Source organism: Dromiciops gliroides, chromosome 4 (assembly GCF_019393635.1).
Source record: "Dromiciops gliroides isolate mDroGli1 chromosome 4, mDroGli1.pri, whole genome shotgun sequence".
NCBI classification, from domain to species: Eukaryota; Metazoa; Chordata; class Mammalia; order Microbiotheria; family Microbiotheriidae; genus Dromiciops; species Dromiciops gliroides.
This window is the reverse complement of record NC_057864.1, coordinates 438084971-438110387: the sequence shown is the minus strand read 5'-3', so window position 1 is coordinate 438110387 and position 25417 is coordinate 438084971. Positions and strand designations below refer to the sequence as shown.

The window sequence follows — 25417 nt, the reverse complement described above, 5'->3', positions numbered from 1 at the left end:
AAAATATATTGTAAAAAGGAATCACTAAGCTCCCTTCTATCTCTAAAATCCTCTGAGTCTAAAGGGTTCCTAACAGGAGGCTGTAGTCTGAATCTGTCAGACAAGACATGAAGAAGGACGGAAATAACCCTATCCAAAGCAGAGCTCCTTCTCAGCAGGGAGAAGAAGCCTGAGACCATCCATCACAGGTCATCTTTGGCTCTGCTCTTTTTTGTCACTGACTAACACATTTTAGTGCTAATTTCTGAGAAACAAGGAATGAGTCACCTCCTCGTTTAGACACATGAGTATATTAAACATTTGGACTCAGAAAATTAGCAGGGTCTTTGCCTTTCTATGAGTTTACTCAGTAGCAAATCAAACTCACTCAGGTGTCAAGTATGTAAATTATACAAAACAGTGTGAATGGCACATAATGAGATAGTGAGGCAGTTTTGCTTAATGGTTAGATCACTTGACCTAGAACTGGGATTCAAATCTCATCTTCTACCAGCAATAGCTATTTGGTCCCTGGCAAGCCACAGCTCTCTCCATTTGCTTTCTTAGCTGTAAACGGGGGTTGATAGAAGCAATTACTTCACAGGGTTTCAGTGAGGGTTAAAAGAGACAATGTAGGGAAAGCATGTTGTGAATTTTGAAGTCTTTTTATAAATGTCAATTCTTATTATTCTGAAGATTTATGAGTTGACGAACTTCATTTTTTATTTACTGAATGTCTATTTTGCCTAAGACTGACTTGGGTAAGCTGAGGGGACAAATGCAAACTTGAATGTAAACTGATAAATGAGTGGAAGGAGAGGAGAGGAGGCATTAAAGAGCCCCCAGACAGGTGCCACACCATGGCAAGCCAGAAGGGGAAAACCAGTGAGAAAAACTGAGAAATGTATTTTAAACTCAATTTTATTCATTTGTTTGTAAAAGGACACAGTGCATACAGTCCTAGGCACAGTGGGGGAGGGGGCGGTTCTTTGAAGATAAAGGCTACATAAAAATGCACACACTGTGGCATTACAGAATTGCTAATGTCTACTGTTAGGAATACTAAAAACTACTTGTTAGGCTATTTGTGGGCTGGTGTGTATTTGGAGGGTGGAGAAGGTGGGTAAAGGTTAGTGGAAGGAAGCGTTATACACTGTGGTGTTCCACAGAGCTTAATCCTGTACCCTGAATTATTTACTATTTTTATAAATGACTGGGATCATGGAATAGAGGACACATGTTTTAAGTCTGTGGATGACACTAAATTGGGCAGGTTTGCTAAATCCTTGGAAAATAAGGATTAAATTCAAAGTGACCTTGGCTATTTAGAGAAATGGATGAAATGAAACAGGGACAAATGCATGAGTCTAGCCTAGGAAAAAAAAAGTCAAGCAATAGAGGTGCAATCCGGTTATTTAACAACTAGAGCGTGGCTTCCCGACCACAGGAGAAGCCAACAAGGCATTGAAAGCACATTAAATATGGATTCTTGAAGCAGCTGCCTCTCCTCTCCATCTCAAAGCTGTCTTGTCTGGCCATTATGTTCTACACCATACAGGTTTGCCTGTAGTGCTTCTCTTTTTCCCTATCTCACCCTCAAACCCACTCATATTCTTTCTTCACCACCAATTCCCCCAAAGGCAGCTCTTATAGTAGCTACCCCAGTTAACAGAGATAACTTAAAATATTGGTTTCCCACCTCCATTCCCAACCAGCCAACATTGGCTGGAGACTAGATCCTTAACGGGTGGGGGTCTTCTCCATTTCTTCTAGTCTCTGCTATAGCATGCTTGTGACCTATGCATAATTCATCTTCCCACAGCAGGAGGGACTCCCTGGAAGGATTTTTATGACCGATTTTCTTTTAACTCCAATGAGACTGCCTGCAGCACCCATACCTCCCATACAGTATCTCACCCTAGAAGGAGATAAATGAAAGCTTACTGTCAGGTATAGGTCTCCCTCCCAGAAGTGTGCCGCAGGTCTTAACACTGAAGTGTCTTTTGTTTTTTAAGAGCTTGTACCTGAAGCACTACCGCTCCATCCAGGCCTCCTTTCCCAGCTGGCTCTGCCTTCTACTTCATCTTCCCGCCCTGAAGTCAAAGATTCTGCGTTGAAATCCAGCCTCTGACGATTACCATCTTCGTGACCTTGGGAAGGCCACTTGAGGTCCCTGAGTCTCAGTTTCCTCGTTTGTATAAAACCATGGGTTGGACTCGATGGCTTCTGGGGTCTTTTACAGCTCACGCAAGAGCCTTTGATTCTTTATGTTGCCCAACACCCTAACCTGAGGTTGCTTCCACGTTGTTCCCTGGCTACACCAACTTCCAGGCACACGCCTTGCAGCGGGGTTGGTGTACTTGGCACACGCCACGTCCTTAAGCTGGGCCATCCTGGGGTTCTGGGTGATACGATCCGACCAGGGGGTGAGGGGAGTGAGACAGGGCCCAACTCAAGTCGAACTCATTTGGGAGAGGAGGGACGTGGAGGTAGAGAGGAGAGGGCTGGTGTGAGCTGCCTGCACTGTGGAAAAGGGCTTAGTTCAGTGCCTGATACAGTTGGAGCTTAATAAGTGCTTGTTGAATGAATGAAAGAAAAGCACTTGAGAACACCCCCCCCCCCCGCCAAAAAAAAAGCGGTTATGCGTTATCCTAGGCTAAGGATGGTAGTGAAGGGGAGAGAGGCGACTCGCTGGGATGTTAGGGACAGGTAAACTGCCCCTTAAGCGGAGTGAGCATGGGGCCGGGGTGCGGTTGTCCGCATCTCGAGCTCAGGAGAGGAGAGGTCAGCCTAGGGGTCTGGGACAACACACTAGATAGGATACAGTCCAGACACCAAAGGAAACCTGAGCTCCCGCCCCCGAGGCCCCGGGGTGGGTGGGGAAGACCCTGTGGCTGTCCCCAGCCGGCCCAGGGGGACAGGGGCGCGCGTCCCCGCCGCAGTGGGCGGGAAGGGCCGGCGCGCCCCCGCCGCGGTGGGCGGGAATCCCGAGGTGAGTGGAGTGGGGCGCCGCGCGCGCGCCACGCGGGGGGAGCGGACGGGGCGGAGGGAGGGGGAGAGAGGCGAGGCGCGGCGAGGCGCGGCGAGGCGAGGGGAGGGAGCTGTCTGTCTTTGGCGGAGCCGAGAGGAGCGAGGCAGACCCAGACGGAGCCTCGCGGCGGCGGCGGCGGCAGCAGCAGCAACAGGCTGCGGGCTCGGCGGCTCTGAGGCGGCGGGCGGAGGGTGGGCGCGGCGAGGGGAGGCGGAGAAGGGGCAGCAGCCGCTGCCGCCGCCGCCGCCGCCTCCTCCTCCGCCTCGGCCGCCGCCGCCGCTGCCTATGGACGAGCATCTCAGCCTCCTGCACTCGCCTCCGCCACCCTCCGTCCGCCACCGCGCCCACCCCTCGGCGCAGCCCCAGCCCCAGCCCCAGCCGGGTGGCGGCGGCGGCGCCCACACCCTGGTCAACCCCGGCTACATCGAGCCCGCCGCGGGGACCGCCGCCAGCCCCGAACTGCCGCCCGGCATGACCGTGGTACCGGGGGACCACCTGCTGGAGCCCGAGGCGGGCGGCCCGCCGCCGGGGGGCTGCGGCGGCTGTGACCGTGACCGTGACCGTGACCGTGACCGCGACCGCTATGAGCCGCTCCCGCCCGCCGGGCCGCCCGCAGGGGCGGGCGCGGGCGGGGAGCAGGAGTGCTGCGGGGAGCGGGTGGTGATCAACATCTCCGGGCTGCGCTTTGAGACGCAGCTGAAGACCCTGTGCCAGTTCCCCGAGACGCTGCTGGGAGACCCCAAGCGCCGCATGAGGTACTTCGATCCGCTCCGCAACGAGTACTTCTTCGACCGCAACCGGCCCAGCTTCGACGCCATCCTCTACTACTACCAGTCCGGGGGCCGCATCCGCCGGCCCGTCAACGTGCCCATCGACATCTTCTCCGAGGAGATCCGCTTCTACCAGCTGGGCGAGGAGGCCATGGAGAAGTTCCGAGAGGACGAGGGTTTCCTCAGGGAGGAGGAGCGGCCCCTGCCCCGCCGCGACTTCCAGCGCCAGGTGTGGCTACTCTTCGAGTACCCTGAGAGCTCGGGGCCGGCGCGGGGCATCGCCATCGTGTCGGTGCTCGTCATCCTCATCTCCATTGTCATTTTCTGCTTGGAGACGCTGCCCGAATTCCGCGACGAGAAGGATTACCCGGTGCCCTTGTCGCCAGACACTCTGGAAGCCGCCAACAACAGCACGTCGGGCTCGCCGGCGGGCGCCTCCAGCTTCTCGGACCCCTTCTTTGTGGTAGAGACCCTGTGCATCATCTGGTTCTCCTTTGAGCTGCTGGTGCGTTTCTTCGCCTGCCCCAGTAAGGCCACCTTCTCCCGCAACATTATGAACCTGATTGACATCGTGGCCATCATCCCTTACTTCATCACCCTGGGCACTGAGCTGGCCGAGAGACAGGGCAATGGACAGCAGGCCATGTCCCTGGCCATCCTAAGGGTCATCCGGCTGGTGCGGGTCTTCCGCATCTTCAAACTCTCCCGCCACTCCAAGGGGCTGCAGATCCTGGGGCAGACCCTGAAGGCCTCCATGAGGGAGCTGGGGCTGCTCATTTTCTTCCTCTTCATCGGGGTCATCCTCTTCTCCAGCGCCGTCTACTTTGCAGAGGCAGACGACCCAGCTTCTGGGTTCAGCAGTATTCCTGATGCTTTCTGGTGGGCAGTGGTCACCATGACCACCGTAGGTTATGGGGATATGCACCCGGTGACCATCGGGGGCAAGATTGTGGGATCGCTGTGTGCCATCGCTGGTGTCCTGACGATCGCCTTGCCGGTGCCAGTCATTGTTTCCAATTTCAACTACTTCTATCACCGAGAGACGGAGGGCGAAGAGCAAGCCCAGTATATGCACGTGGGGAGCTGCCAGCATCTCTCCTCTTCAGTCGAAGAGCTAAGGAAAGCTCGGAGTAATTCGACTCTGAGTAAGTCAGAATACATGGTGATCGAGGAGGCGGGTATGAACCATAGCACCTTCCCCCCAGCCCCCTTCAAAACGGGCAACTCCACGGCCACCTGCACCACGAACAATAATCCCAACTCGTGTGTCAACATCAAAAAGATATTCACCGATGTCTAATACATGATACTAGTGATATGCTATGCTTAGTATTGTGTGGAACGTGCCCCATTGGTCTGTGTATGCCCTCGTTTTTATACATTTCCAGACCATTCATCCGGAGAAGAATATGGAAAATACACTTCCTTCATCCACCCCGCCCCTGTCCCATGTTGCTTCGTACCAAAACAGGTGTCTTTTGCAAATGGGCTGCGTTTCCTCTGCTCCCCATTTTTTCTTTCTTTTAATCTTGCAAATAGCGGAAATGCTGTTTGTGACTTAGTTTTGGTTTCTAGTACGCTCTGAAACAATGAAACGTGTAGGTGGGGAGGGGAATTAAAAGTGCTTTTAGGGTAACTGGTTTAACTACATAATTAAAGGCAGTTGTTGGGTGTGTTATTTTTTGTTTTTGTTTTTTTTAACCAGTCAGTGGGAGGACCTTCTAGCATTGTTTATTGTGCTTGTAGGTAAATTGCCTAGCCTAAAGGATCGATCAATTAAATTCTAATTAGTGCAATGGTTTGTAAACCCGTTGTAAATTTATTCAGTTTCTATCTGAACTCTCCGTTTGAAATCCCCCTCCTCAGAATTACATGTCTCTAAAATTTCTGAAGAAAATGCTTTCTCCAACTCAAGATTGAATGATTTGATTAACTGTAGTTTAACCCTGTGGACTGCTTAAGTATTTGGAAAGCGTTAGATTTAATATTTAAATCGTTGTGAAGAAGTTCTGTTCACGCCCCCCTAGCCAAAACCAATCATAGTCTAGAAACAGAGATGTTTTCAGTGCTGCTGAGAGAAACGAAAGATTTTTTTTCCCCCTAATGCATCTGAGAGATAAGCTTCTGCAATATCACAAGAAGATTAAAGTGACAGACACCCCTTCCAGCGGAAGTTACTAATTCGGACCTGAGTGATGCAGTTCCTATAGCAACCGCCGTTTCCTGGGAAACCCGAAAAAGGTTGTCATGGCATCTCTCTCTAGCCCCACCCCCTGCTTCCCCTTGCTGTTTCCACAGTAACCTTTTCCAGATGGTTCCTCCTTACACGATTTCACAGGAAAACCGCTGTTTGAGTAAACTGCACAAAGAAAGTTAATCTTAGATAATCTGAGGTGTGGGTACTAGGAATCATCAAACTTTTTTATGTGAAAAAGAAATCATTGGAATAATCCAAGTATTCACTGAATCAAGAAAGAAAATTATCATCTTTGGAATGTTAGCTATATAAGCCACGGTGAGACGTGTCCTGAATCAAACACCTGTTAATAGGCAATAATTTTAAAAGACACTGCCTCCAGTTTTCCCACCTCAAGAAATTTCTGTCAGATAAATGAAATTGGAGAGCATATTTCATTGTGTCTGATACTTATGCAAATTAAAGATTCAATTAGTGCACCTTAAAAAAAACTTATAATGACCTCCAAAGTTCTCTTTTAAAAGAAATTACTCAGACCCCAACAACAATTAACACGGTCTGAACTGCACAACATTGGAAGCGCTAGCTAAACCTTTAAAATGCAAAACATTCAAGTTTAAATGGGGGAAAATGAAAGACTATTGATAAAGAGGAGGGAAAGGAAGTAACCAAACCTTGGGGAAAATACCTGCCTGTTTCAACTACAAGCCAGGGGTTGCCAGACAGCAGATAGAATCAGGTGAGCTTTGTGTTGTCTGTTGAGAACAGTAAGATTGTACAGGGAATTGGACAAACACTTCTCATCCCTAGATTGCAATGTCATTTGAAGAACAAATAGTTTCACACAAATACCATGTTAGGATGGAATACATCTTTCCTTAGAACTTTGGCTACCATTAATAATGCTTGGTTTTCACTGGTAAACAAATGGACACTGTTCCATTTCCATTGGTTTGCATTGTTTATTTGTAAAAGAAGATTGCAAATCACTGCTCATGCACCCCTCAACCCATGCTGTGTTGAAATCACTCCTTCCAATACCTTGCTAATTCACATAGCTTTCTAACAACCTATTTCCTCTTGCAAAGACAGGAGGCAGTCATCTCATTTTGAGATAATTGGTCCAATTTTAATTTCCAGTGCATTAGAATAATATAAAGTGCTAATATTGGCCATGCAATTGGAATTAGCTTGCTAATTGCAATGAAGTCATAATAATATTTCATTTTTAAAAGCAGAAAAGAATCTTTTTTCTCCAGAAATTAATTTATTCTTTTACATAGCCTGAAGATTAACCTTTTAAAACTTGGTATTATTTAACCACAAGGATTATAGATGTCATGTATTCCTTTGCATTGAGGAAATTGACCATTAAAGTAACGAAGTTTTTTTTTTTCTTTTTCATAATGGAAAATTACTTTCCATCTTAAATTGAGGTTTTTATCATAGAATCTTCTTTACCTTTTTTTTTTTTTTTTTTGCTTTATCACTGTCTTTTCCTATTCATAAAACGTTTTCAGGGAGAAAGAAGTACATCATTCCCCCTAGTGGGATATCATTTAAAAGGATGTGATGAGAATATTTGGTGGGAAGAGGAGGTTGTCAGATAAGGTTGATGCTAAGCAGTACTGATAATTGAGATAAAATGTAATTTCATTTGGTTTCTTCTGTGAACCTATCCTTAGTGTCAGCATTTCTTTATATCCTTCAATGCATCTCAGTGGAGTTCATCTACTTAAATGTTTCCTAGGCAACTGAGTAGAATGGCCCCCTTATATGGATGTTTACCTGATATCTAAACTTACTGCATCTTAAATGATTAGACATTTCCACAATGGCTCATTTTTAGTAGTGATTTCTTTTGGAATTATGGTAGGAATGACGGAGTGTTAGAACTGTTTTTACATACTAAATAAAGGGTCTTATGAACATATGGGTGAACAAAGTTCATTGGACATCTTACATTTATTTAGAAAAGATAGAGGATACATGAGTTCTGATCATGAACTAAGCTTATGCCACTACTTGTAGAGTTCTGTGTAAATCATATAGTCTATAAATATGGATCTAATACTCTTTTTTCAAGAAAAAGATTTTTTCCAAGAGAAGGAAGTCTTGTCCTAAACATTAAGTACAACATTTTATTACAATTCACTACTTGAAACAAAACACCCACACACACACACACACACACATACACAATTTTGGATTTCTTTTCATTACTTAAAAGGATAGGGAGAAATTAAGACTAGACCTCTGATTTTACTAATATAGGGAAATCTGGGTGAAGAGACTTCTTCCCATTACAGGTTGGCACATTCACTGTAATTTGTAGTCTTAAAAAGTCACCTAAAAACATTACCTAGACCAAGACTGAGAGGTTAAATAATTTGTCCAGTATCATACAACCAGTATGTGTTAGAGGTGAGACTTGAACTCAGGTCTTCATGATTGTAATACAGCTCTTGATAGACACCCCAATTCTGCCTGTGATTTAAGAGAATGATATCCTCGAATATTCAAATGGATTTGCAATTTCATAAATTTGGGTATTTTAAACCAAATTTGGTTTGGGTAAAATTTGGTTGGTTTTCAACACCAAAAATGCAGAGTGCAACCTCTCCATGCCTGCCCATTCATTGTAACTCATACCCATGTCCTCCCTTAAATTCACCATAAAAGGGCCACCCAGTGCACTGGAGGCCTTCCTCAATTTAAGAAGAACACAAATGAACATGTATTCTTCTTAAATGGTATATACAGATATGAAATATATATACATACATATGTGAATGCATATATATGAACACACACACACACACACACACACACACACATATATATATATATATATATATGAATAATCAGTGAAGGATCCATCAAGTTCTAAGATTCTGACTGATTTTGCAAAGAAGTCATCTTATTCAGTGACCATTACACAGAAGATTGGTATAATTAACTTCAAATTCACTTGCAATGGAAAAATGTATTATCTTCATAAATTAATCTTGTATATTGAAAATAACCAAGCTTTCATTGCTTTTAAACATCTGAGGGGTAGAAAGAAATACTTTTTAATGCTTTTACATGTAGCCTTTCTGTTTGAGCTCAGCCATATCCCTTGTAAGCAAGTTAATGAATTTTGGAAAAGATCTCATCTCCAATAATATATCCCATCTAGCAGAGTGAAAGTTAACCCCTTCATAATTGGCGGTATTTAATCAATAGAATTAGTTATCACCTATTCTTTTATGAGGCTGAAGAGACTGGCTTTTCTAGTTATAAAGGATTATATTCTTATGGGACTTATTCATTTAATCTCCTACCTGAAAAGTATAGTCAATTTGATGGAACCTGACAGGAAGAATATTAGATATTTTTCAATTTTAAGATGAGTTTGATTCTTTCTAATATTAGGCCAAAATCCTTTAATCCTGGTATTAGAGAACTTCCTCTTATACTTGTTTGTTGGTTAACTGAAATACCATTTCAGATAGCACTGTATACAGTGGGTTCTTTCTTATTTTTAAAGGGGAAGAGGTCTGATTCATTGGATGATTGCATAAGACAAACATGTTGAATGAATACAAATATAATCTCATTGTTTTATTATCATTTCTAGAAACTATCACTATACAATATTCAGGGACATCCTGTTAGGATGGATAGAGTGCTGGCTTGGAATCAGGAAGACTTAGTTTCGAATCCTGTCTCTGAAAATTACTAGAAGTGCAACCCTGAGCAAATCTCTTAAACTATCTGTTTCCTCATCTGTAAAATAGAGCTTATATTAGCATCTACCTCATAGAATTGTTGTAAGACTCAAATGAGCTCTTGTACATAAAGTGCTTTGCAAACCTCAAACTTGTTAGTTGTTCTTATGATGGAGAGAACTCCATACTGGATAGAAATCCTCACTTTTTTATATGCTTGCTATGTAAGGCAAAACCAATTTCTTTGTTTTTAGAATGCAGAAAATAATGGTTGTACTACCTACCCTTCAGGGTTGTTATAAGGCTCAAATGAGATAATGGTTGCAAAGCTTCTTATAACCCAATTTACAGTATATATGTATATTTTTTTGCGGGGCAATGGGGGTTAAGTGACTTGCCCAGGGTCACACAGCTAGTAAGTGTCAAGTGTCTGAGGTTGTATTTGAACTCAGGTCCTCCTGAATCCAGGACCTGTGCTTTATCCACTGTACCACCTGGCTGCCCCCAACACATCATTTTCATAAATAAAATATGGATTTGTGACCAATTTGGAATGTGGTGTGGATGAACTAAATTTTGTTTTTGCTAATTAGCTCCACTGTATCCCCTGGCCAGGCACTACAGAAGACCTGAATTGGAATCCTACTTCAGACTGTTACTAGCTGTCACTACACCCCTGATTGCCTCCATTTCCTCATCTGTAAATTGGGGATAATAATGACGCCTATTTTCCAGAGTTGTGAGGATCAAATGAAATAATAACTGCAACTTTATTATTTAGGAGAGTCCCTGGCACATGGCCAGCATTATAAAAATGTTAGCTATTATTTAATGCATAATACTGGTCACAAGAGGGTGCTGGTGAAGGCATATGGGTAGGTTAGTGGCTATCCAGCACAACTAATAAAAAAAAAAACAAATTAAAACACATGTTCTTTAATAATGAGTCAGAAAATACACATGTAGAAAAATAGTTATTTCCTTTCCAATAACAATAATTTCTATTTGGCACCATGGTGACATGACTAAATGTACTTAGAAATATTAGATTTGTATTCATTCAATCAACAAGCATTTATTTAATACCCACTATGAGCCAGGTATCATGCTAGCTATAGGGGTTGCAAATACAGAAATTTAATATATATATATATATGAATATTGAATATTTATATAAATATTGAGGACTTTACTGTAATAAGGAAGGAGGACAATTGCAGTTTCGAGGAATCAGGAAAGGTTTAGGGTAGAAGATGGTGTTTGAATTGAATCTCGAAGGAAGAGGAATTATATGAGGCAGAGGTAAGGAGGGAGTGTGGTCCAGGTATCAGAGACAACCAGTGTGAAGTAAAAGCAATGGGAGATAAAGCATCATGTTGAGGAATGGAGAGAAGGCCAGTCTGGCTGGAAAATAGAGGGCAGGAAGATATTAATGTATAATGAGATTGTTTTTGTTTAAAAAAGAAGTTGGGGCCAGATTGTTAAGGACTTTAAAAACACAACAGAGAAATTTATAGTTTATCCTAGAGGCAATAGGGAGTTACTAGAGTTTCTTGAGTAAGGAAGTGATGTGGTCAGCTTAAGAAAAATGTCTTTGCTGTGTGACCCTGGGCAAGTCAGTTAACCCTCATTGTTAAAAAAAATGTCTTTGGTGGATTTATGGAGGATTGACTGGAAGGGAAAGAGATAAAGCAGGGAGACTAATTTGAAGCCCATTTCAGGAGTCAATGATAGCCTGAATTAAGGTGGTGGCTGAAGGGTTAGAGGTGAGAGATATTGTAGAGATGGAGATGACAAGATTTGGCTGCTGAGGGACTATGTGAGGTGAATGAGAATTAAAAATAATGCCAGGACTGTAAACCAATAGACTGAAAAGCAGTGGTGCCTTGACAGAAATAGGGGAATTACTACATCGGTTGCTCTAAACCATAAAATTAAATGTCAAAATTGAGATTTTAAATGCACAATAAAAAGGAAATTTAGTGTTATGGTTTATTTTAGAACCATTCCATTCCCATGCATATGCTATATTCAAGTGTTTTGCCATTCTGTATATTATAGCAACTTCATTTACGTAATATCTGTTCATATTCCATTTCTATAGGAACCATCACTTGAATTTTCTGACTGTACATTTAAATTTTCCTTATAGCCCTTCTAAGCTCTTCCCACCTTTCAGCTGTGAATAAAAAGTGAAAAACCCTCCCATGTGAGAATTACCAGGCACTATGCACACCTTCTTCTGCCCCAAGTCTGAAAACTTGGGAAACAGGATAAGATACCATTACAAAGTGAGAACTGCAAAAAAGGCATTTAGGGGGTGGGTGAGGTTTTTTTTCTCTTCTCTCACACTTTTAGACTGAAGATGAAACTCCTGTGTTTCTTTTTCCTCCTATGCTATCATTTTCCAGTTTGGGGTATGTATTTTTTTCTCTTATTTTTCGGGGACTTTATATATCATAATGTAAGCACCCATCTGACTTTTACTCATACATAGTCAGCTGTCATAAGTTCTGAAGCATAAAAGATCTGGATTATAAGAAGGATGGATGGACTACACAGACTAGAAAGCACACTGCTGTGGCTAAGTTTTTGCCCTTTTCTTAGAAAAGGGCTATTAGAAACAGGGGCTTCTAGACAATTGCTATATCTAGCTTTTATCTTTATAAGCAGATGTCATTTGAGTGATGCATTAATGGTTAGAAAACTGATCTGTTGATTGTCCACATTGTAAAAATTATACACAAATAAAGGAGAATCATGAGTGCTGCCCTCCACTAAAGTCCTACTTGGATGCCTCATTGGGGTGCAGAGATATCTCTGGGTTCTTGAAGGCAATGAAGCACAAACTCGGGTGGGTCTTACCAAGCTAGAACGACATCAGGTGTTGATCCTTGTATAGGCTGTATAGAACAATCCTGCTAAATTCACAAAGTTGGCTCCTTACCAGAAAATTGGCTTCCAAGGGTTCAATTTTTCAGCCATAATCTACATGGAAGAATTACCATGAATATTAGATGAGGGAATACTTATCCCATGGAAATCATTATCCATAGTAAAATAATTTTTTTCCTTTTCCAAGTCTTAAAAAAATTTTTTTTTGTGTTTTGTTTTTTGTCCTTTCTCAAGTCTTAAGAACAATGTGCTTAAAAATTTTTTTTGTTCTATTTAACTTGATTTTTTCTAAGTTTCACTGCCTAGCAAAGCTGTATCTTGAAATTAAACTATTTCCTTCATGATGTTTGCATTTTCTTTGGAGACATTTAATACTGTTTTAATCTAAATAGGACAGGAGACAACAGATTTGCTAGAGTAAAAAAAAATCATGCGATTTTGGGCAGGATGTAGTGCTTCTTGCTCCAATGTACTTCAGGGATCTGTAATTTCATCCATACGGGTATTCCCTACACTGATGTAGTTAGCAGCCCTTCTAAGACTTAGTAGGGTATCACCAAAATTTTCTTTTGCTAAAGAAAACCTTACTCTGCAGCCAACCTAGTATTGAATTTTCAGTATTTTGTTGTTGTTTACTTGTTTCAATTGTGACCGACTTTGTGACCTCATATGGGGTTTTCTTGGCAAAGATCTTGGAATAGTTTGCCATTTCCTTCTCTACCTAATTTTACAGATGAAAAAGGAGTTATGGGACTTGCCCAGGGTCACACAGCTAGTAAATATCTGTGGCCAGATTTGGAATCAAGAAGACGAGTCTTCCTGACTCCAGAGATGCCACTCTATCCACTGTGCCACCTGGCTGCCCTCAATACTATAATTATAGCATTTAGATGAGCACAAATTGCATTTTAGATTAGTTAAAATGAATGTGTTTTGTAGGAATAGCTCTTATTTTCGAGGATAGCAGGGATCACCATCAAGTGAGGTAAAAAGGAGAGAGGAAGAAGCAACTTCATTCTTCTCCACTCAGTTCCCCTCATGTCCTCCCATGAAAGCCTATTATTCCATTTTGATGAAGAAACAAGTAGAGAAAGCTTGCTTCATGAGAATTCATTTTTTACTCTTCAGGGTTTTTCTCTATTTAAAAAGCAATCTTGATATAATAATGGTATTTACTTAGGACAGATTGAAATAGTGTGAAACAGACTTATTCTACTCTCTTAAAACTCAATAAAAACTTGTTTATTCAATGATCAAAGTAGTACAGCAAAGAACTTCTAGAAAGCCTATCTGTATTCCTGGCAGACCTGCCAAAGAATCTCCCTCTAGGTTTAGTCCTATTAATAGCAAGTTCTAAAACTCAAGGCTTGATTGAGATGATAATAATATGTATGATTTCCATAGTGCTTTAAGATTTGCAAAGAACCTTACAAATAATATCTCACCCGAGCTTTGCAACAATCCTGAAATGCAGATGCTATTATTATCCCCATTTTAAAGTCGGAGGAACTGAGGCAGACAAAAGTTGTGACTTGCCAGAATCATGCAACTAGTAAGTGTTTGAGGTCAGATTAGAACTCAGCTCTTCCTGACTCTAGGACCACTGCTCTTTGTGGTGCCACTAGCTGCCTGTTACCCTGAATGGTAACATTCTTGTGTGTACGTTGAGGTATCTATGATTTAACCCATGTTTTACTCTCTTCATTGAAAAGAGATGACAGCCTTTTTGTACTTTCTCATCATATATACTTGTTGTTCAGGGTGTCCCATTAATTCTCCATAGTTTTTATACAATGTGTTAAAAATACAACTCTTACTCTTTCAGTAGTATGAAGATGTCAGTGTACCACAGGTTAATGATAAACAGTCAATAGAACAAAGGGAAGGCTCCCCTGTGGAAGATGCACTGGAGGAGAGAGAAGGAATCACACAGGATAGGAAGGCATGGATGGGTTGTGATCTTTATTGATGAAAGTGGCCACATCTATGAGACTGTGGTGGGACATTGGAGCACCAATGGATCACTCTCCACCTCTTGTCTCTTGTTTTCACTACATGACTGAGCTGTTTCCTTTTTCATTCATTCATAATTGACAATATCCTCAATGATATTTTTGCTCTATTTCTCACTTACAAAATCATCATTAGTAACATGTTACAGCCTGCTTAGACTTACCATGCATCTTTCCACTGTCTTTGCTTTGTTCTGAGATCAGTGTTCCATTATTTGCAACCATATAACATGGGCTTTTGTGGCAGCAAGCAATTTGGGATCTTTAAAAAGCACTGAAGTTTCCCAAATGTCATCCAGCCTGAGCTCCTATTGCTTGATATTTAGCCCAAACCATTGTCCATCTGAAGCACCTGCTCCATCTGGACCTATTCAAAGGGTTCTCCGTCCATCTGCATGTCATAGTCTAGGCAAAAGGCCTTTTCATCCACTTCATTTTTTCTATTGTGAATGGTTTACATTGCAGTGGGTTTCACTTTGTAGTGTTGGGAGACTCGAAATTAGAACAATTTCATTTGCAAATAGGATCATTTAGAGAAACTTGTGATTAAGGTAGAATTTTACTTAGAATTTACCCAATATACTGGCAAACAACTTATATAAATCTTTGTAAATCAACTTTGCCTAATGTCAAAACTGAGCAGATTATCAAACAAAGTTACCTCCATAACCATATTGGTCAGAAACGTTAGGGAAACATTTTGATGAGAGCCTTTAAGATTCAGTTTTATTCTACAAAGTCAAGTACTTTTAAAAAGTTGATCACAACAGCAGGATCTTAAGTTCTCCTTGCTACTCAACTGTTTGTCTATAAAGATATGGTCTGATACAGAAAAACATTTGAGAAAGGCTGATTTTCACAGAAACAAAAGTTTTAGAGATCGAAGAACCCTTAGTGGTTTTCCTGCCCAACTTTCTCATTTTACAGATGAGGAAACTGAGGCCCTTGGAAGTTAAATGACTTGACCAGATATTTTTATAGGTAGTAACTGCAAAGCCAGGGTCTTAAGCTGTATTATTTGACTCAAATCTGGTGCTCTTTACACTAAATCATATTTCTTTGTCATGTTTTCCTTAGGAATATCCTCAAGGTGTACATATCCCATTTTCTTGAAGATTTTATAGAGGTGGAAAAATAGGCATGTGGGACAGTAATTTTTTTTCTTCTTGCTTACTGTTTTTCCCTATAAAAGCTTTGCATATGATCTCACTGATTATCTTGTAAAAATCCCCCTGAGAATCAAATCCTGAGTTCTTTTTTAAATGATAGATTTCTTCTTTATGTGTTTGGCCAAATCCACTAATTCTTCTCAAAATTATCTTCTTTTATGTTATATATTACTTCCTCAAACAATATGTCTGGTAGAGAGGTGGTAGAGTGTGACTTTTTTGAGGACAGCAACTGTCCATTTTTGTCTTTATATCCCTTATGCCTAATAGTCCTTTATGAATAATAGGGGAATGAGAAGTGCTTATTAAGTTGAATTAGGGATCAGATATGCAGTTCTTCTGTCATTGCCCTTGAGAATAGATCACTATAAAAAATTAAATACATGTCAGCAGATCTCTTCCATTTTGTATCTGTTTGTTAACTTCCTTCAAGTTTCATCTGTAAATACATTCAGAATAATCTAGTTGAGTGGAGCCCTGTGCAAAGTTCTCCCTACGCTAATTTTCTAGCTTTTTGTTAATTTGTGAAACACTACTCTATAATCTTCCATCATCCTCTTCCATAATTTTAAAAGTTTAATTTGTGCCTTTTATTTTTCTACCACAGTCATTTCCTAATGAACTTTCCTATGTAATTACGAAAAGCAATTAAACCAATGTGGTGACTTCATCTACCATCTACCCTCATGTGCAAGATTTAACATCCATAGTCCCACTTCTCTCTACCTGGAAAAGGGTGGTGTGTTTTATATTCTGTCTTCTAGACTAGAACTATTATTTCCATATTGTTTTACAAACCATAATTTTTACCAAAGTTAACAAATATTTTACTTTCCTTGTAAAACAATGTTGCCTTTGGTTGTCATTTCTGCTTTACACAGAGTTAGAAATTGCTTAAGCTAGCAAATGTCTTAAGTTCTTTTTGCTACCTTGTTGTAGTGACTGTTTTAAATGTTATATTTTTCTAAGAAATAATAAGAGTCAATGTATTTCTTTTCTCTATTTCCTATTTTTAGTTAATAGCTTGTTTAAATAGGTAAGATTGGAGTTGCAGTAATAACATGTGTGATGTTTAAAATCTAAATTGTGGTCGCCTTAAATTAGAAGCTTTAGCACCAGTCCTTGGGCATTAAACATTTATTAAAGCATACAGGTGTTCACAAGGCGTTCAGAAAGTTAAGAAAAAGCCTATCTGACATAGAGTTCCAGCCTGGTTGGGTTCTTCCTCAAGTCCTCCTCCAGGAGCCTGCTTTAATCAGGAACTGTCCAGCAAGATGATTGTGGAAGCTTTTTATAGGTTGGAACAGAGGCAGTCCTTACACACTGCTTCAAGCTGATTGGTTGGCGTCATCCAAATCCATTGGTTCTGAAGGTGTTCTCAAGGTGTGATTACAATCCAGTTAACTTGAAGTAGGCTAATCAGCAGTTAATCACTCTCACTTGATTCAATCAGTCTAGATTAATCTCCAGGTGGGTCTTTGAGTATCTGCTAAATCTCATTATTTCATCAGACATGCAATGCTTTCTCATTTTTATTTCTTTTAGATTTACTTTGACTTTTGCTCTAACATGCCAGTGTTCTCATTGCCTAAAGAGAGCCAATTTGGAAATGACCACTCTATCTGTAGGTAGTAATTTCCTTTCTTCTAAGACATAATTTCACTTTTTATGATGCAACTGGGAGACAGCCTGCTGTAGTAGGTAGATGGCTAGCATTGGAGTCTAAAAGGTCTCAGTTCATTTCTACATAGGCTTTGTTACCATGAACAGATCACAGTCTGTCATAGCTCTCCAGCCCCAGTCAGCTCTCTAAGACTATTCTACAAACAAGTTACTAAATGATAACAGAGTTGTGTTGGTAGAGTGTGATGGCAGTTTTTTATTTTTCACTCAGTAACTTCACCTGAACAAAACATGAATCATGGAATAATAATGTGAAGGGTAAGTCAGGGCCATTTCTCCTAGTTGAGAGGTTGTTGGGTTGACCAAAACCTGTCCCATGGGAAATATTTACTTATAGCCTTAAACATTCCTTAGAGATGAAACCAGAGGAAGAATCTCAACTGTTACAGACTTCTTGGTGACATATAAATCTTCTTCCTCAATTAGCCTATTTGTGATGTATTTAATCTATACTGATTTAGTCTATCTATAGAGTCTGTTTGACTAGAGTTGTTTATGTAGGAGATGATAACTTTAGCTAAGTCTATTCAACTTCTTTTTTTTACCTATATACAAGGAAACATTGGGGTTTTGGATCTACTCTTCCTCTAACTTTTGTGGCCTAAGAGGAATGTACAAAATTTCAATATGTAAAAGAATTGTTTCTATGCCACTCTGACATAGTTTTGCCTATAAGAAGTCCTGTCAGAATACTAATGATTGTTCAGGTATTCTCTGAATTTATGCTTGAGCATAATAAGAAAACCTAGGTTTTTACCTTGCTCTATTTGTGGAAGGATTCCTCTTGCTCTGACCCTATGGTTATCTCTATAACATGTAAATCTACCCCTCTCAATTAAACTCTTGTAAAATCTAAAATCTTAGAAACTTGGTTTTGAATATGTAACTAAGTCTGTTTGGCTTGGTCTGCTAAGAGGAGGTAGGATTGCTATATATCAAAAATTATTTCTCTGTCTCTCTGATGTAATTTTCCTCTATAAAATCTTTGTTACAAACTTCAATTAAGGTTCAGTTAGCTTTTTGAGTATGTTTTGTTTTGTTTTGTTTGCCCTAAATCTGTGCTTAAGCATAATAAAACCTAGGTTTGAACCTCTGGAATTTCTGCATTGTGATAGAGTTATTAGCTACTGTGTTACCTATCACACAAACTCAATGGAAATCTTGTTTACCCCATAATGGATTCTCCTCACATCCAGCATTTTCTATCTCCCTGAAAAAATGTTCATGATATATAGCAATGATATTTTTGTGTCATCTGACCTCTTTCATGTCTTGATCCACAATTATGTTTCCCAATATCTTAACTTTACTTCTAAATTCTTCCCTTTCCTGGATTGACATAACCATGTATCAAGGTATGCATCAGCTTTATAGGGAGGACCTTATCAAACTCTTCATAACATTACTGCATTTTATGATTTGCAGACATTGGAGCATAGACTTTCCCCCAGTATATTCTATATGGTAGTTTATGGCCTTGTTTAAAAAAATTTACACTTTATGAACTACATCCTAAAACATCTTAAATGACTTCTCTAATCAGTAGAATTTTCAATATAAATTATAAAATCACAAGAAATTTAAAGTTGTATTTTTAAAAACAGTGATATATTGATCATTGAAAGGGCATAGAACCATTAAGTTGAGAAACCATAGAAAAGAGTTGTTACTTATGTCATGCTCCATTGAAAAAGTTTAACAGAACAATGCTAATGAATGAATAGAGAATGGAAATAGGAAAGACAAGGAAAGAATTATATTAGGATGCTTAAGGAAGTCCTTGAAATAGAATTATTGTGAGTGCAGTTGCAATGAATTAAAGGATACACAATAGAGAAGTTGTCTTAATCCTATACAATATAGTAAGAGATATTCAACTTTTTTCTCTCCTTTGTACCATGAAATGGAGGTTCTCCAGGTCTGAAATGGTAAGGACCACCACAGCTTCTTTAGTCATTCTTCAACTGATGGATAGTCCCTTGATTCCCAATTCTTAGGCACCACAAAGAGTTGCTATAAATATTTTTGTACAATTTCCCCCCCTCCCCCACCTTTTTTCTTTTTCACGATTACTATTGTTAACTGTTTCCCTCCATACTATTCCCTTCCCCATGATATTTACTCTTTTACCCTATGCCTCTTCAAAAGGGATTTGCTTCTGTCTGTCCCCTCCCCTAATCTGCCCTTGCCTTCTTTTGCCCCTCTCTCTTTATCCCCTCCCCCTCCTATTCTCCTGCAGGGTTAGATAGATTACTCCACCCAATTGAGTATGTATGTTTTTCCCTCCTTGAGCCAATTCTGATGAGATTGTGGTCTTTGAGCCAATTCTGATGAGTGCTAGGCTCATTTAGTGCCTAGATTAAATAGATTACTCCACCTAATTGGATATATGTTAATCCCTCACTGAGCCAACTCTGATGAGATTAAGGTCTTTGAGCCTATTCTGATGAGTGTAAAGTTCATTTATTGCCCTGCTCCTCCCCATCTCTTCTCCCACTCCATAAGCTCTTTCCTGTTTCTTTCATGTGGGATTTCACCCCATGCTACCTCTGCCCTTCCTCCTCCCCCAGTGCATTCCTCTCACTCCTCAATTTTACCCTAAAAATGTCATAATGGGGCAGCTAGGTGACACAGTGGACAAAGCATCCACCCTGGACCCAGGGGGACCCCGGCCAAAACCCGGCCTCAGACACAAGACAGTCACCCACTGCACGACCCTGGGTATGTCCCCCAACTCCAATTTTTTATGGTTCTCTAGGGTCTTGTATTTGAAAATCAAAATTTCCATTCAGTTCAGGTCTTTTCATCATAAAAACCTGAAACCCCTCTTTTTCGTTGAAATCCCATTTTTTCCTCTGAAAGATTATAAACAGTTTTGCTGGATATGTGATTCTTGGTTGTAATCCCAATTCTTTTGTCCTCTAGAATATCATATTCCATGTCCTCTGGTCCTTTAATGTTGCAGCTGCTAGATCTTGTGCTATCCTGACTGGGGTTCCACAGTACTTGAATTCTTTCTTTTTGGCAGCTTGCAATATTTTCTCCTTGACTTGGGAGCTCTGGAATTTGACTATAATATTCCTGGGAGTTTTCCTTTTGGGATATCTTTCAGGAGGTGATCTTTCAATTTCTATTTTCCTTTCTGCTTCTAGAATATCAGGGCAGTTTTCCCTTACAATTTCTTGGACAATGATGTCTAAGCTCTTTCCTTGATCATGGTTTTCAGGTAGACCAAAAATTTTCAGAATATCTCTCCAGGACCTATTTTCCAGGTCAGCAGTTTTTCCAAGAAGATATTTCACATTGCCCTCTATTTTCTTTATTCATTTGGATTTGCTTTATTGTGTCTTGGTTTCTCATAAAGTCACTAGCTTCCATTTGTTCAATCCTAATTCTTAGGCAATTATTTTAGTCAGAGAGCTTATCCATTTGGCTTTTCAAGTTGTTGACTTTTTTCTCATGTCTTTCCTGCATCTCCCTCATTTCTCTTTCCATTTTTCCTCTACCTCTCTAACTTTATCTTCAAAGTCCTTTTTGAGCACCTCTATGGCCTCTATGGAAGATTTAGATATAGGGGCCCTGATATTGACATCTTCCTCTGAGGGTGCACCTTGATCTTCCATGTCACTAAAGAAACTTTCTATGGTCTTCACCTTTCTCTGTCTGTTCATCTTGCCTTTATTTTACTTGACTTTTTACTCCTTAAAGTGGGGCACTGTTTCCAGGCTGCACTATCTCAAGCTTCAGGAGGTCCTAGGTGGTATAATTTAAGGAGGATCAGGTTCTTCATTTGCCTGGACTGTTCCCTGGTCCATAGATGACCCCAGACCAACTTGCTAATCAACTAGCTTTGTGTGCTGTGGTTGTCAGCTTTGACAAACTTGTGCCCCTCCTCCAACTGAGCCACTGCTACTGAAGCCTACTTCTTGGTTCCCAGCAGGGGTGAAAAACCCAAATTCCACCTCAGCCCTAGCAGAGACCTCTGTAATCTCCCCCCTGACAAAGGCTCATCCCTCTCACCAGACTGTGATCTTAGTTCCAGGTGCTGCAGCTGATTCAGAGGCTCTGCAGGGTCTCTTTCTCTGGTGAGGCCCTCCTGGGACTGGATCTGTGTCAGGGTGACTGTGGGGTTGGGCCCAACTCCTGTCTCAGCACAGCAGCTCCCTCCTTCTGACCTTCCAAGCCATCCTTGGTTGGAAAATGATCTCAGCATATTCTTCTGTGGATTTTCCTGCTCCAGGAATAGTCCTTTGGCATTATTTGGATATTTTTGGAGGAATCATGTAGTGAGTTTGAGACCTTACTGCCTTTCCTCTGCCCCGCCCTGGAAGTCTGCTTGAGGGGATTTTTAAAAAATTATTTTATAGGTTTTTATTTTCTCTTTATGCTTTAATATATTTTATCTTCTTTATTTTCTTTTATTATTTCCTCCTTCCCCTCCCCACACTGAGCAATTTAAAAAACCACATTCAACAAACACACAATCTAGCAAAACAAGTTCCCACATTGTCTATATCCCAAAATTTTGTTCTGGGTTTTAAGTCCATCACCTCTCTGGCAGGGAGTGGATGGCTATAGTATGATTCATCTTCAGTCCTCCAGACATGTGGGTTCAGATTCTGTTAATCAGAGCTCTAAAGTCTTTGTAAGTAATTTTTCTCTATAACATTGCTGTCACTGTATAAATTGTTCTAGTTTTGTTCATTTCCCTTTGCATCAGATCATAGACATCTTCCCAGTTTCCTCTGAAATTATCTATTTCATTATATCTTTTGTTGCAATAATGTTCCATGATATTTGCATACCACAATTTATTTAGCTTCCCCCAATTGATGGTCAAACCCTGGGTTTCCAATTTGACACCACTATAAAAAGAGATGTTATAAACATTTATGTACATATTGGTCCATTTCCACTTTCTTTGGTCTTTCTGGGAAATAGGCCCAATAGAGGATACCCAAAGGGTATCCACAGTTCAGTAACATTTTGAGAATGGTCCAAATTGTTTTCCAGAATGTTGGGACAAATTTTAAGCTGGACTATTCATGCATAAGTGTGTCTGTTTTTCCTCAGGGAGAATCTTTTTGTGTGTTGTTTTGTTTAGTCACCATGTTTGTGATTTCATCATTCATTTATATTATTTAACTCAGCAATCTGACTTTGATTTATAACTTGGACATATAGTCATTACTATTTATTATGAAACTAAAAGTAGGAAATCTTTTTTATTCTAATATTTTGTATCCCTGACATGATATGATTTCAAAACAACTCTCTCTGTCTCTCTCTCTGTCTTTCTCTCTGTCTCCGTTTCTCTCTCTGTCTCTGTCTGTCTCTCTCTGTCTATCTGTCTCTCTCTTTATATATATATATATAATTGGCTTTTTAAAATAAAATATATTGTAACAAATATCATGTTAAATTAACAATGTATGTCAAATTTAAATGCTGCTTAGAGCAATACTGCAGTAGTTAGGTGAGGCAATGGATAGAGCACTAGACTTGGAATCAGGAAGACTCATCTTTATGAGTTCAAATGTGACCTCAGATACTTGTGACCCTGGACAAGTCACTTAACAGTATTTGCTTGAGTTCCCCTATCTGTAAAAATGAGCTAGAAAAGGAAATGGCACACTGCTCCAGTATCTTTACCAAGAAAACCTCAACTAGGGTCACAAAGAGTTGGACACAACTGAACAACACAATAAATAGAGCAATATTGAGTGTTATAAATTGCTTTGCTCACAGTCTGTAACTCTCATGAATTTCTAGTTTTCTGAAAGAAACCAAATTTTAACAGACTGTCAAGTTCCAGTGAGTTTGAGTTTTTTTGGCTTGAGTTCAGCATGTCAATTCAGGAGAGGAGCCCAACAGAGGATCATAGAGTATTAAAAAGTAACTTTGGGAAGGGGCAGCTAAGTGGTGCAGTGGATAGAGCACTGGCCTTGGATTCAGGAACACCTGAGTTCAAATCCGGACTCAGACACTTAACAATTACTAGCTGTGTGACCCTAGACAAGTCACTTAACCCCAATTGCCTCACAAAAAAGGAACCTTGGTGCTTTTTCTCACTGTTATGTTTAGCATGAGTAATAGAGTTCCTTTGAAAAATATGTGGGGCTCTCAGAAATACCCCAAGGCTGATGGGTCTGAGATAGTTTCTGTATCAAAGATGTAGTTTAAACCATTTAAGGAAAGCTTTATCACACTGTTGTATGAACTAGAACCCTGACCCCAAACCAGTGGGGAGGTGTCAAGTATAGTCATAGCCCCTAATATACTTCGGAGAAGGAAAACACAGACAGAACATAAGGCTCACCTGGCCGCCTTCTCTAGGATCAGTATTCTGGGCGAGACATAAAGAGAAACCTTAACATCAAATTAAGACTCCCAGAAACCTCAAATAATGCAGCCATTGCTTTCTTGAACCTTGGAGGCTTTCATAAGCTTGAATTGCTCCATGAAGGCAAATGAATTTACCAAATGGGCATGAAATAGTGGTCAGTCAATTAACTACTGGTAGAAATCTCCACACTATTTCCTCCCTAAACCTCTCTACTATTCACTTCCTTTTTTGGAGGGTGGGGGGAGGCAGGGCAATGAGGGTTAAGTGACTTGCTCAAGGTCACACAGCTACTAAGTGTCAAGTGTCAGAGAATGGATTGGAACTCACGACCTGCTGAATCCAGGGCTGGTGTTTTATCCACTGTGCCACCTAGCTGCCCCCACTTCCTCTTTATATCAATAATGATAACACAAAAAAAAGAAGAAAGAAAAAGAAAAAAAAGAAAAAAATTATCATAGAGCAAGGCAGCTGAGCCAGGAGCAGATCAAAGTTCTGCCTTGGAATATTGCTGGAACAATTCACTTCTTCAAATGACATCATGACTCTTTATTTTGGTGCTGATAATTACAGTGAAAACTAAGTCAGTGATTTAATAGTCAATCCAGGGACAGCTAGGTGGAGTAGTGGATAAAGCACTGGCCCTGGATTCAGGAGTACCTGAGTTCAAATCCAGCCTCAGACACTTGACACTTAACTAGCTGTGTGACCCTGGGCAAGTTACTTAACCTTCATTGCCCTACAAAAACAAACAAAAAAAACCACCCAAATAGTCAATCCAACAAACACATCCCACTTTTTTTTGTTTGTTTTGGCAGGGAAATGAGGGTTAAGTGACTTGCCCAAGGTCACACAGCTAGTAGTATGTGTCGAATGTCTGAGGCCGGATTTGAACTCAGATACTCCTGAATCCAGGGCCAGTGCTTTATCCACTGTGCCACCAAACTGTCCCAGCACCTCCTACTTTTGAGTCAGGGCTAGGCACTGGAGATAAAAACATGAAGAATAAGTAGCTTACTGTTTGACTTGGGGGCATACAAATAAGTATGCCACAAAGTATAATGGAAAGAGGAAAGTGGGAGGTGGAATGGAAAGGAAAAAGGGAAATCCCAAGAAAGTACTCTAGGAGCATCTGAGTAGGTAGAGATGTTTCAGCTAGAAAAATGATGGAAGGCTCCGTGGAGTAGGTGGCACATGAGCTGAGTGTTGAAGTTAGAAGAGGATTTCAACATGAGGAGAAGATGGAGTAGATTCCATGTATGAGAAATAGACCTCACAGGTTCTTCCAGAACATGGAAGAAAGCTATTAATCCAGTTTAGATGGAACATAGAGTGTGTGGAAGAAAGTAATATAAAATAAGACTTGAAAGTTAGATGGAAAGCAGGTCATGGAAGGTCTCAAATGCCAGGTTAAGACATTTGTCTTTTATCTTACAGGTAGTAGAGAGCCACTGAATGTTATTGAAAAGGGGAGTTACCTGGTCAGATTAGTGTACTAGGAAGGTTATTTTGACATCTGTGTAAAGAATGAATTGGAAAGGAGGAAAAGACTATCTTATCTCAGGAAAACCAGTTAAGAGGAGACAGCAATAGGTGACAGTCTGAAGTAGGATACTGGCAGTATA

General features: G+C 40.6%; 1 protein-coding gene across 7 annotated transcripts in view; it reads left to right on the top strand.

Moving 5' to 3' along the window:
- Positions 1-3282: 3282 nt before the first annotated feature.
- Positions 3283-25417, top strand: part of KCNA3 (potassium voltage-gated channel subfamily A member 3) — a 129129-nt gene continuing 106994 nt past the window's right edge. For 4 of the 7 annotated variants that reach the window (XM_044003800.1, XM_044003807.1, XM_044003804.1 and 1 more), the window contains exon 1: positions 3283-6716. In XM_044003800.1, the coding sequence (XP_043859735.1) occupies positions 3296-5080 (1785 nt within the window). In that variant the 5' untranslated portion in view covers positions 3283-3295 and the 3' untranslated portion in view covers positions 5081-6716. Of the gene's footprint in view, positions 6717-11842; positions 11982-12101; positions 12108-25417 lie in introns of all 7 variants that reach the window. The other 3 variants (XM_044003806.1, XM_044003802.1, XM_044003803.1) reach the window with 2 other exon arrangements.